This window comes from Dipodomys spectabilis, unplaced genomic scaffold (genome assembly GCF_019054845.1).
Source record: "Dipodomys spectabilis isolate Male_0828 unplaced genomic scaffold, ASM1905484v1 ptg000042l, whole genome shotgun sequence".
Lineage (NCBI taxonomy): Eukaryota > Metazoa > Chordata > Mammalia > Rodentia > Heteromyidae > Dipodomys > Dipodomys spectabilis.
Genome location: NW_024870719.1, coordinates 2,112,090 through 2,125,912, shown reverse-complemented (window position 1 = coordinate 2,125,912; position 13,823 = coordinate 2,112,090). Strand labels below are relative to the sequence as shown.

Genomic DNA, 13,823 nt, shown 5'->3' with positions numbered 1-13,823 from the left:
AGGCTAGTGCTCTACCACTTGAGCCTCAGCACCACTTCCAGCTTTTTTCTGCTTATGTGGTACTGAGGGATTGAACCCAGGGCCTCATGCATGCAAGGCAAGCACTCTACCACTGAGCCACCTTCCCAGCCCTGAGGCTAAGATCTTGAGGATTATGGTTCAAAGCCAGCCCAGGCAGGCAAGACCATGAGATTCCTATTTCCAATAAACTATCAGAAAACCGGAAGTGGCACTGTAGCTCAAGTGGTAGAGTGCTCACCTTGAGCTGAAGAGCTAAGGGTCACCCCCCAGGCTCAAGAGTTCAGGCCCCATGACCGACCAAAAAAAAAAAAGATATAGAGCCTATACTCTTCACAAAAAAATTAACTCAAACTGGGTCATTTAAAAGTTTATGTTTGGGTCTGGGAATGTGGCTTAGTGGTAAAGTGCTTGCCTAGCATGCATGAAGCCCTGAGTTCAATTGCTCAGTACCACATAAACAGAAAAGCTGGAGGTGGTGCAGTGTGGCTCAAATGGTAGAGTGCTAGCCTTGAGCAAAAGAAGCTCAGAGACAGTGCCCAGAGCCTGAGTTCAAGCCACAGGACTGGCAAAAAAAAAAAAAAAAAAGGACAAAATTTTGTTTGCTTAAATGTAACACATAAAACTACATAACTCCTAGAATCACATAAGAGAAAACCTCAGTTATGGTGTATGGTGATGACACAACATAAATGGTATGATTCATGAAAGAAATAATTGATATGCTAAACTTGTCTAAAACACCTCTGTTAAGCAAAGGACATTGTCAGTAGTAAAGAGGACTAGTCACATAAAAGGAGAAAATATTGCAAAAGACAAGGCTGACTGTAATTGAAACAGTGATCTGGTTTTGTAAAATTTAATACTTGGGTGTTAGCTTTTTATTGCAAAACTAAAAACAGATATGACTTTGTAAGTAAATAACATTTCTTTTCATGTTGGTAATAAAATGGCAATTCAGTGTTTCAGCTGTCTAGGACTAGCCTTTGGGTAGAAAAGGAAGAAAATAATTAAAATGTAAGTTCTTTTGTATATCTTCCATGGAATTCCTATTTTGCAGTGAATCCATATAAGAAGTTTCTCTTTGTTCCAATGATTATACGTCTTTTGAAAGAATCTAACTATGATTTTATTCTTCAGAGAATTTTCTTTTTTTGTTGGTTGTGGAGCTTGAACTCTGGGCCTGGGTGCTGTCCCTGAGCTCTTCAGCTCAAGGTGAACACTCTACCACTTGAGCCACAGCTCAAGTTTTTTTCTGAGTGGTTTATTGTAGATAAGAGTCTCACGGACTTTCCTGCCCTTGAACCATGATCCTCAGATCTCAGCCTCTTATGTAGCTAGCATTACAGGTGAGAGCCACTGGTGTCCAGCCAGGGAATTTTATATATAGGTTATAGCACAGCCAAGTCATTGATTAGAAGAGGTTTTTATTCAATTTCAAAAGTAAGATATAATATGTACATCTCCATCAATGCAGCTTTAAATCCTCAAAGATAAAACACCTGTACAAGTTTTCTCATCCAAATGCCAATACCCAAATTTATAATCAGCATCTAACATTGTGAAAATTACTACATATCTTTTGATTTTTCTATGTTAGCATATTAGTGATTTTTAAATTTAATATTCTGGGGAAATAGCCTGTTAAATATATTTATATATTTAGGTATTGTATACTTTATTATGTAACTATAAGATATAGTGCCACTTTTAATAATTTTTAACTATAACTAATATTTTTGTTACACGTATGTGTAAAATGATAGCAGTTTCTAGATTGGCACTCACTTAGCAAGATAAGAACTCTTAGTCTTGGGCTGGGAAGGTGACTCAGTGGTAGAGCGCTTGCCTTGCATGCCTGAGGCCCTGGGTTCCATTCCTCAGCACCACATAAGCAAAAAGAAAAATACCGGAAGTGGCGCTGTGGCTCAAGTGGTAGAGCGCTAGCCTTGAGCTGAAGAGCTGAGGGATAGCACCCAGGCCCAGAGTTCAGGCCCCACTACCGGACCAAAAAAAAAAAAAAAATTGAAGAACTCTTAGTCTTACCTTTGTTGTTAAGTTGTGACTGATTCATTAAAGTTAATTTTTAGAACACAAAGGCACAATGCCTCTGGGCCTCTGATCATATAAAATAATATTTATCAGGGCTGGGAAAGTGGCATAGTATTATTTAATTATCATATATTAATATAGCTGTACATAATATAGCATTTAATTATATTATTAATGATATAATGATTATTATTTTTGTCAGTTGTGGGGCTTGAACTCAGGACCTGAGCAATGTCCCTGAGCTCTTTTTGCTAAAGGCTAGTGCTTTATCACTTTGAACCACAGCTTTACTTTCTCAAGAAATTATCTTTTTTTTTTTTTTTTGTCCAGTCGTGGGGCCTGAACTCTAGGCCTGGGCGCTATCCCTCAGCTCTTCAGCTCAAGGCTAGCGTTCTACCACTTGAGCCACAGCGCCACTTCCGGCTTTTTTTTTCTTTTTGCTTATGTGGTGCTGGGGAATTGAACCCAGGGCCTCAGGCATGCAAGGCAAGCGCTCTACCACTGAGCTACCTTCCCAGCCCATCAAGAAATTATCTTAATGAGAACTCTCACCAGGGCTTTCTTTGCCCACAAGGTGCAAGTTTTAGCAAGGAATTTAGTATTATATATTAAAGTAGGGACAGTTGGAAAAGAGAGAAAAACATTGCCTGCTCTCTGCATGAAATACCGGAATTAAACACTCCATCAGTGCTTCTGTCTGGACACCGACTTCACTCTTGTCTTTTTCTCTTAAAGCAGTATTATTCAAACTGCAAATTATGTTTCTGTGTAGGCTAAGGGGTTAACTTCATGATAAACTTAATACTACTAGATAGCATTCTATATATATTAAGGGTGAGTAGTTAAATATATCTTCTGGTTTATTTATTTATTGGGTTTATTTATTTATTGGGTAAAAATGACTTGCCCTTTCAACTTGGAATTTAATGCTATTACAACTGAATTCTCCATTGTAGTTCTAATGTACTTATATCCTGTTTGTGTTGAATCCATCCCTAACCTTTGTTTAACTTTGCCTATATCCTTTCCTTCATCATCAATGCTGTTAATTTTCATCTTAACTCCACTTACGTCCTCTCAAATTCACAGAAATACCATTTTCAGAATCCAAGCTCTCCTCTACTGCCACCATTTCACTTTAAGTCTATGTTGCTGCATGATGAATAGCTTTATAAGTTTACAACCTGTTTACACCTTTACCCAGTAAATGCTCTCCACAGCCAGAATGAGCCTTCCTAGAAGCCTGAATTTAATAATAATTGTCTTGGTAACAAAAAATCTTTACTCCTAAGTCCAAAACCCTTCATGATGTCCTGTAACCATGCCCTGCTACTAGTAGCCTCTTTAAATATCAACTTTCTGGAAACCTACCTGTTTCACTTACTATGTGCTTACTCTGTTACCCATGTAAAACATTGGCTTGTCCCAACCTTTACTCTCTCTGTTCTCTTCCTAGTTATTTCCCACCTAGCCTGTTCTATTTATTTTTTGCTTGCCTATTATGTATGTTCTTAGGTATCTGTTTAAGGAGCTACTGAATCTTCATCGTTTCTGGTAGTATCTTGCACATTGTAGACTATAAAACCATGGAGGAAATGAGTGAATATAGCCTCAAAGTAAAAAGAAATGAGAAATTGGTAGGCTGGGGATTAAATATATAATCTCTTTGCCAATTCTTAAAATAGAGTAAACTTGCATTATCTCTACTTTTACTCTTTTTTTTTTTTTTTTTGGTTGGTGTGGGGCTCGGCCGCTGTCCCTAAGCTCTTCAGCTCAAGGCAAGCCTCTACCACTTGAGCCACAGCACCAGTTCCAGTTTTATGGTGGTTTATTGGAGATAGGAGTCTCACAGACTTTCATGCCCGGGCTGGCTTTGAACTGCAATTCTCAGATCTCAGCCTCCTGAGTAGCTAGGATTACAGGCATGAACCACTGGCACCCGGCTTCTACTTTTACTCTTTTTTTTTTTTTTTTTGCCAGTCCTGGGGCTTGAACTGGACCTGGGCATTGTCACTGAGTTTCTTTTTGCTCAAGGCTTGAGCCACAGCGCCTCTTAACAGCTTTTTCTGTTTATGTGCTACTGAGGAATTGAACCAGGGCTTCATGCATACTAGGCAAGCACTCTTCCGCTAAGCCACATTCCCAGCCCTTTCCTTTTCTCTGTGTAACTGAAGAAAAAAGTTGGAAGGCAAGTCCAAGGGGGGAATATGTAAGCTTCCCACACCCTGCCTTGAACTCTGGGCCTGGGCACTATTCCTGAGCTGCTTTTGCTCAAGGCTAGAGCTCTATCAATTGAACCACAGCACAACTTCTGGCTTTTTCTGAGTTTAATAGAGATAAAAGTATCAAGGACTTTGCTGCACTGGCTTCGAGCTGGCTTCAAACCAAGATCCTTAGATACCAGCTTCCTGAGTAGCTAGGATTACAGGTGTGAGCCACTGGGGCCTGGCTAACAATTTTTTTTTTTTTTTTGGGGTCCAGTCATGGGGCCTGAACTCTGGGCCTGGGCGCTGTCCCTCAGCTCTTCAGCTCAAGGCTAGCACTCTACCACTGGAGCCACAGCACCACTTCCGGCTTTTTTTTTTTTTTTGCTTATGTGGTGGTGAGGAATCGAACCCAGGGCCTCAGGCATGCAAGGCAAGCTCTCTACCACTGAGCCACCTTCCCAGACCCAAGAATTTTTTTTTTTTCTTGCAGGTTTACTATTTTCTTCATCCAAGGAAAATATATTGAATGAATGAGTCATTAAAATTATCATCTAAAATTAAATTAGAATTATTATTTTGGAGTTGCATAACAGTGGCACATACCTATAAACCTAGCTACTCAGGAGGCTGAGATCTGAGGATTACAATTTGAAGCAAAGTCTGTTGTGAGACTCTTATTTCCAATAAAACAATCAGAAAAAGCCAGAAGTGGCACTAGCCTTGAGCACAAAGAGGCTAGGGGATAGCACCCAGACTCAGAGTTCAAGTCCCAGGACTGGCAAAAAAATTAAAATATACACAACAATACTATTTTGGGTAACATAGTGGAGTATTATCTGTAGTATTATCCTAGTTAAAATTCTATTGCAATATATTTAAAGAAAGTAGGTTTCTAAGAATCTCATATTTTCGAATTACTTAATTTGTGTCTTTTGTCTTTTTAGGAAGAAAAAAGATGCAATTGATCCCTTATTATTTAAGTACAAGGTACAACCCACTAAAAAGGAAGTATATGAGTCTGCCATTGTTAAGGCAACACAGATCAGGTAAAACTCAGTCTTTCTTATAGTACTTATCTAAAGTAGGATAGTTATATAATAAGTTTAATAAGAAGCTTTGATTTTGAATAAATGGGTAGTGTTAAGACTGTATGTTCAGGGGCTGGGAAGGTGGCTCAGTGGTAGAGCGCTTGCCTTGCATGCATGAGGCCCTGGGTTTGATTCCTCAGCACCACATAAGCAAAAAGGAAAAAGCCAGAAGTGGCGCTGTGGCTCAAGTGATAGAGCGCTAGCCTTGAGCTGAAGAGCTGAGGGACAGCGCCCAGGCCCAGAGTTCAGGTCCCATGACCAGAACCAAAAAAAAGACTGTATCTTCACAAACTGATAAAATAAATTCTAATGGGCTTTCTGAGCCTTTTGATTAGTTAATAACTATGCAGGAATAATCTTTTGTTTGTTTGTTTTGCCAGTTCTGGGACTTGAACTCAGGGCCTGGGCATTGTCCCTGAGCTTCCTTGGCTCAATGCTAGTGCTCTACCACTTGAGCCATAGTGTTACTTCCAGCTTTTTTATGTGGTACTGAGAAATGGAATCCAGGGCCTTATGCATGCTAGGCAAGAACTCTTCCACTAAGCCATATTCCCAGCCCTAGGAATAGTCGTAAAGAACTAAAAGTATTGATGGATCTACATCTAGAATCCTAGCTACTCAGTAACTGGGATTTGAGGATTAGGGTAGAAAGCCAGCCTGGGCAAGAAAGTAAGTGAGACTCTTATCTTCAGTTAACCAGCAAAACTTAAGTGGAAGTGTGGTTCAAGTGGTAAAGCATCAGCCTTGAGCAAAAAAGGTATAGGGAAATCCGGGCACTGGTAGCTCTTGCTTGTAATCCTAGCTACTCAGGAGGCTGAAATCTGAGGATCCCAGTTTGAAGCCAGGAAAGTACATGAGACTTTTGTTTCCAATTAACCATCAGAAAACTAGAAGTGGAGCTCTGGCTCAAAGTGGTAAAGTGCTAGCCTTGAGCAAAAGAGCTCAAGGACAGTGCTCAGGCCCTGAGTTTTGAAGCTCAGCGACCAACAAAAAAGACAAAAAACTAAGAAACATTACCCAAACCCTGAGTTCAAGCCCTCTAGTACTAGCACCAAAAACAAAGAAAATATGTGTTGCTGGTAGCTACCAAATGAAACAATGGAGACTTAAAAGATAAATTATTCAGCAGTTAATAAGTAATTATCTTCTCTTTACCACGTCTTGTATGAGTCTAGGATACAGCAATGAACCAAAGAAACTTTAAAGTCTAGTGAAAGAATAGGGATAAAACTTCTATTTTGTTTAGATGCTTTTTTTTTTTTTGCTAGCTCTGGGGCTTGAACTTAGGGCCTGGACACTAACACTCTACCACTTGAGCCACAGTGCCATTTCCAGCTTTTTCTGCTTCTGAGTAATCGAACCCAGAGCTTCATGCATGCTAGGCAAGCACTCTATTAAGCCACATTCCCAGCCCCATAGATGCTTTTTTTTTTTTTTTTTTTTTTTTTTGGGGGTCCGGTCGTGGGGCCTTGAACTCTGGGCCTGGGCGCTGTCCCTCAGCTCTTCAGCTCAAGGCTAGCGCTCCACCACTTGAGCCACAGCGCCACTTCTGGCTTTTTCTTTTTGCTTATGTGGTGCTGAGGAATCGAACCCAGGGCCTTGAGCATGCAAGGCAAGGGCTCTACCACTGAGCCACCTTCCCAGCCCCAGATGCTTTTTTTTTTAAACATTGGATTTAATTTTAAAAAATTGTATCTATATTTTTTACTAGAAATACTCATTTATTTATTTATTTATTTATTTTGGGTCTGGTTGTGGGGCCTGAACTCTGGGCCTGGGCGCTGTCCCTCAGCTCTTCAGCTCAAGGCTAGCACACTACCACTTGAGCCATAGCGCCACTTCCGGCTTTTTTTTTTACTCATTTTATTATTGTGTTGATTTTATTTGTTTTGGGATCCATTGCTGCTGTTTTTAGTTTGAGGACAGGGGAAAATAAAAATAGCATATTTAAGAATCTTAGAGTGCTTGCCTTGCATGCATGAGGCCCTGGGTTCGATTCCTCAGCACCATATAAGCAGAAAAAGCTGGAAGTGGCACTGTGGCTCAAGTGGTAGAGTGCTAGCCTTGAGCTGAAGAGCTGAGGGACAGCGCCCAGGCCCAGAGTTCAGGCACCAAGACTGGCAAAAAAAAAAAAGAGAGAATCTTAATTCTCTTTAATTTTGAACTAAGTAATTTGTTGACTGTTAAGTGAGATCTAAGTGCAAGAGTTTTAAATTTCTTAAAACCTATGTTCAGTTTTGCTTGCAATTTCCACTTGAATGTTTATTTGGTGTTAGACTATATTTAATTTTCAAAATAATTTTAATGGTTATATACTTGCGCTAATTTTTAAAAGTTTGGCTTGCTGTTCCAAATTGTTCATGAGCAACAAATGAATCTTTTGTTTGTTTGTTTGGGTCTGGTCGTGGGGCCTGAACTCTGGGCCTGGGCGCTGTCCCTCAGCTCTTCAGCTCAAGGCTAGCGCTCTACCACTTGAGCCACAGTGTCACTTCCGGCTTTTTCTTTTTGCTTATGCGGTGCTGAGGAATCGAACCCAGGGCCTCATGCATGCAAGGCAAGCGCTCTACCACTGAGCCACCTTCCCAGCCCCTAAATGAGTCTTTTTTTATATTAGGTCTACTCCAATGGATCTTAAAACTTCTGCCATAAATACCTTTTTTTTTGGGGGGGGGGGGGGCCCAGTTATGGGGCCTGAACTCTGGGCCTAGCACTGCACTGTCCCTCAGCTCTTCAGCTCAAGGCTAGCGCTCTACCACTTGAGCCACAGCGCCACTTCTGGCTTTTTTCTTTTTGCTTATGTGGTACTGAGGAATCGAACCCAGGGCCTCGAGCATGCAAGGCAAGCGCTCTACCACTGAGCCACCTTCCCATCCCCCATAAATACCTTTTGTAAAGTTCCTAATAATTTCTATATAAATACTATTAGAGGACAAAATATCTGCCAATATGTATTCCATTTTCTTTGCTTCAAATTTACGTTTTAAATAGTATGGAGTTTGGGTTGAATCCTTTGATATTAATACTACCATCTTCTCCCCTTCCCATGCCCCTAGCAGAAGAAAACACCTATTTTCTCGCGATAAACTGAAACTTTTTCTGAAGCAACACTGTGAATCACAAGATGGAGTCATTAAAATTAAGGTATTAAGATTAGTGAATTGTTTTTTGGAAATAAGCAAAAAGTGGCTAGTATTATGTAGTTGTAATGTTGCTGTAATATTATTTATGTTTTACAAAGCTTTTATTGAAGCCAGGTGCTGGTGGTTAATGACTATAATCCTTGCTACTCGGGATGCTGAGATCTGAGATCTCAATCAAAGCCAACCCAGGCAAGAAAGTCTGTGAGACTCTTATCTTTAATAAACTACTCAGAAAAAAGCTAGAAGTAGTGCTGCTGTGGCTTAAGTCGTAGAGCACTACCCTTGAGCCCCAGAACATAGCACGCAGGCCCTGAATTCAGGCCCCAGGACCAACACACACGCACTCACACACACGCATGCACACACACACACACACACACAAAGTACTATTGAAGCCAGACACTACAATGGTGATTCAAACCCAGACACTTTTATCTTTCCAATTAAAAGAGCAAAAGCCAGAAGTGGAGATATGGCTCAAGTGGTAGAGCACTAGCCTTGAGCAAAAGAAGCTAAAGGACAGTGCTTAGGCCCTGAGTTCAAGCTCTAGTACCAACACACACACACAAAATAATTTTACTGAATTAAATACTATTTTTATAACTGTTAATTGTATCAGATACTACCATTTATTTTTTCTTACATGAAAGATCAATTAGGACAGGTGAAAATAGGTAGCTTGGAAAAAAGAAACTTATGTAATAAGATAGCTTTTAATAGGGTAGGTCTGGATTATGAGTAGTAAATGGATTTTAAGAACAGTGCTGAAATAGGTGCCTCCAGATAAGAGATTAATTTAGATAAAATAAGTTCTTAGAGACCTCACATTTTACATTAAATAATAAGATGGTAAAAGTATGGCTAATTTTCCAAAATGTAAACTAACTCATTTGAGGATAAAGAAGTATTAAGAAATTTTCAATAGGGCTGGGAAGGTGGCTCAGTGGTAGAGCACTTGCCTTGCATGCCTGAGGCCCTGGGTTCAATTCCTCAGCACCACATAAGCAAAAGTAGAAAAGCCGGAAGTGGTGCTATGTCTCAAGTGGTAGAGTGCTAGCCTTGAGCTGAAGAGCTGAGGGACAGCGCCCAGGCCCAGAGTTCAGGCCCCACAACTGGACCCCCCCCCCCCCCAAAAAAGAAAAAGCAATAGAATGCCATTTGTGGTGGTGTGCACCCTTAATCTCTACATTCTGAAGGGAGAGCCAAGAAGAGTGAAATTTCAGGGCCAGCCTCAAAAAATAATATATTAGCCAAGTGCAAACCAGAGTTCAAATCTGGATGTTGTCAAAGAACAAACTAAACAAAAAGATGTATGCATTGATCATGAATATATGCATTTAGATTTATGCACATACATCTATCACAAATATAAATACATCTATCACAAGCTGATGCTTAAGATTTGTACATTTCATTTTATGTAATGCATGAAAAAAATTCTTATTGTAAATCGGGTAATGAGTACATTTCTTTTTGAACAGTGTTTCCCCCTCCCTCATTTTTTCCTAGTTATTTCCCCTCTTGACCTCCTCCCCACCAGGTTGTGTAGTTTATTTCCAACACAGTGTCTAGTGAATATCACTGCTGAACCAACAGTAGTTACTCTATGTAAAAAATAACATTTCAAAATTAGGTTCTAGTTGCTCATGCATAGCTACACAGAAGCTTAGATCTTGAGGATCATGGTATGGAGCTAGCCTAAGCAGAAAAGTCCATAAGAGTCCATGTCCATAATAACCAGCAGAAAACTGGACTGGAGGCATGGCTCAAGTGGTAGAGCACTAGCCTTGAGCTCAGGGACATGTGTCAGATTCTTTAGTTCAAGCCCCAGGACTGCTACACAATCAATCAATAAAACTAGATGGCCTGGCATAGTAGCATGCCTGTGTAATCCCCCTACTGAAAATTTTAGGTCAGACTTGGCAAAAAGTTAGTAAGACCTCCATGTTAACAAACAAGTCAGCCCTGGTAGTACATATCTGTAATCTTAGCTTAAAAATTTACAATTTTGACAGTCTAGAGAAAGAATGGCTATGCACTTAAAATTGTTTTGTTATTATAAAGGTTATTGTAGAGGACTTACTATTATGTAAGTTGTGTAGAGTACAGTTCTTTTTGGACAGTGTCACCCCTTTCCACAGAACTTTTTTTAAAATCAAATAAAAAGAAAAGTCAGGCATTGGTGGCTCATGGTTGTAATGCTAGCTACTCAGGAGGCTGAGACCTGAGGCTTATGGTTTGAAGTCCATGAGACTTATCTCCAACTAACCAGCAAAACCCTGGAGTTGTAGCTGTGGCTCAAGTAGTAGAATGCTAGCCTTAAGCAAAAAAGTTCAAGGACAACACCCAGGTATTAAATTGAAGCCCCAGGACTGATACAAAAAAACCAACAAAAACACCTACTAAAGTGTATGTACACATTGAGCACCCCTAGTAGAAAATCTAAACACCTTTTGAGTACAGACATGAGTCCATAAGTAAAAAATTCCATATTATGAAATTTAGGTTTGTATGAAAAAAATCACTTAAATACCATGTAAAATTACCTCTAGTCTCTAATATAAAATACATATGAGCTGAGTGCTGTGGTACATACCTATAATCCCAGCCTTAGAGAAACCAGAGGAGGGTGAGTTTGAGCCCAGCCATAAAGGAAATTCAAATGGGAAGATCAAAGTCTAGATCCTGGGCAAAAAGTGAAACCTTATGGGAAAAATAATGAAAGCAGGAAAGAGGTGAAGTCTTGACACAGAGTATATGTTTTGCAAATGCTAGAAAATCCCAGTACTGTATAAATAAGGATTTTGGAACACATCCCAAAGTTATACACACACACAAGTATTTCAAAATGTTTAAAATCCTAAAACATTTGTTTCTAAACATTTTTGGTTTAGGAATACTTACCCTGTAGTTATGAAGAAACCACTCTATACTCAAGGTTGTATGTTAGAGCATATGATCATCCCAGTTGAGTTTTTTATGTAAAATTTTAATGGATTATTGATTATGATTACCAGAATTGATTAAATTTTGGCTGTTAAGAATTTTTTTTTTTTTTTGCCGGGCGCTGGTGGCTCACGCCTGTAATCCTAGCTACTCAGGAGGCTGAGATCTGAGGATCGCGGTTCAAAGCCAGCCCGGGCAGGAGAGACCGTGAGACTCCTATCTCCAATAAACCACCAGAAAACCGGAAGTGGCGCTGTAGTTCAAGTGGTAGAGCACTCGCCTTGAGCTGAAGAGCTGAGGGACAGCGCCCAGGCCCAGAGTTCAAGCCCCATGACAGACAAAAAAAAAAAAAAAGAATTTTTTTTTTAAGCAAGTGGTTCATGCTGGTAATACTAGCTACACAAGAGGCTGAGATTTGAAGATCATGATGATCATGGTTTGAAGTTAGTCCAGGGCAGAAAGTTTGTGGGACTTTTTTCTCCAATTTATTACTAAAAAGCTAGAAATGGAGCAAGTCTAGGGTTGAAGGCCCAATGTAATGGTGCATGCCTATAATCACAGAACTCAAAAAGCTTAGACAGATTAGATTTGTACTTAGGACCTTGACTTTGCTTGGTAGATACAACTATTTGAACCTTTCATACTATTTTCTCAAAAGTAGGAAAATCTGGGCTGGGAAGGTGGCTCAGTGGTAAAGTGCTTGTCTTTGCATGCATGAGGCCCCAGGTTTGATTTCTTAGGACCAAATAAGTAGAAAAGGCTGTAAGTGGCACTGTGGCTCAAATGGTAGAGGGCTAGCCTTGAGCTGAAGAGCTGAGGGACAGTGCCCAGGCCCAGAGTACAAGCTCCATGACTGGGAAAAAAAAAGGTAGGAAAATCGCAGTTTGTCTTTGCTGTTAAATAGGCAAATACTGTCTAGCTGCAATTTGAGGTTATTGTATAGTGGATAAAAAATACAGTCTCTGGAGTCAATGGGCTGGTTTTGAAACCAGGCTATGGACCTGTTGACTATAGTCTTTGGCATGCTGCCTAGCTCTTTGTGCCTTGGTTTTATCATATGTGACATGGGGCAAATAATATCTATCTTATAGGTATCTTATGAGAATTTAATTGGCTAACGATTACAGACAAAAATAGTAACCCTAAAATGTTTTAAGAATAGAAAGGAAGGAAGACAGGGAGGGAAGCAAGAAGGGGACCAGTTATATAGTAAACTATATTTCACTATACAATAGCACATGAAATTCTAACATTTTTGGCCTGGTCTTTAATTAATGGTTCATATGATGTATAGAGCATATCTGTATGTGGTTTACTGATGTATTGTTGTATCTGTTTTTTCCCCTTATTAAGGCATCATCTCTTTCAACATATAAAATAGCAGAACAAGATTTTTCTTATTTCTTCCCTGATGATCCACCTACATTTATCTTCAGTCCTGCTAACAGACGGAGGGGGAGACCTCCCAAACGAATATCTGTTAATCAGGTAAGCAGGGAAGAGGTCAGAACTACCTTTTTTGTGTGTGTCTGTGCCAGTCCTTGGGTTTGAACTCAGGGCCTAGGCATTTTCCACTGAGCTTTTTTTTGCTCAAGGCTAATGATCTACTACTACTTGAGCCACAACTCTACTTCTGTCTTTTTGGTGTTTAACTAGAGAATATTATAGACTTTCCTGCCTGGCTTCAAACCTCAACCCTCAGATCTCAGCCTCCTGAGTAGATAGAGTTAGTCATGAGCCCACTAGCACCTGGTTAGAACTACCTTTTAGTTGTTAATAAAACAGTATTCAGAAGCAAGACTTGTTTGGTTCCTGTGACCCATATGGTCTGTAGGAAGAAACACATTACTTCACACTAGTGCTCCATGGTGCTATCTGAAATTTCAAGAGTAAATTAGACATGGATCTCATACCACAGAGATTTTATACCAAGGTGAAACAAGCATATGAGCAGTTACTGAAATTCATAAAAAGAGGAAATACAGTGATTAAACTATGGATTGAGGTGTTAAGAGCAATAAATTCTGACTGGAGGAAATGATGGAGATCTTTAAGAAGGCAGTAATGTTAAAGCTAGACAAAATGTAAGATTCCTAATGTTGAAATCAGGCCTATGTTCCTAGTTACTTAGGAGACTGATAGCTGAGGATTATAGTTTGAAGCCATTCTGGGCAGACAAATCCACAGGACTTTTATCTCCAATTAACCAGCAAAAAGAAGTTGAAGCTGGGCGCTGGTGGCTCACACCTGTAATCCTAGCTACTCAGGAGACTGAGATCTGAGGATTGTGGTTTAAAGCAGCCTGGGCAGGAAAGTCCATGAGACTCTTTATCTCTAATAAACCACCAGAAAACCAGAAGTGGTGCTGTGGC

At 39.9% G+C, this 13,823-nt stretch overlaps 1 protein-coding gene across 1 annotated transcript in view; it reads left to right on the top strand.

Moving 5' to 3' along the window:
• Positions 1-13,823, top strand: part of Baz1a (bromodomain adjacent to zinc finger domain 1A) — a 101,248-nt gene that overhangs the window by 31,225 nt on the left and 56,200 nt on the right. The window contains exons 5-7 of the mRNA XM_042677815.1: positions 5,222-5,323; positions 8,419-8,506; positions 12,805-12,939. Coding sequence (XP_042533749.1) covers positions 5,222-5,323; positions 8,419-8,506; positions 12,805-12,939 — 325 coding nt within the window. The remainder of the gene's footprint in view (positions 1-5,221; positions 5,324-8,418; positions 8,507-12,804; positions 12,940-13,823) is intronic.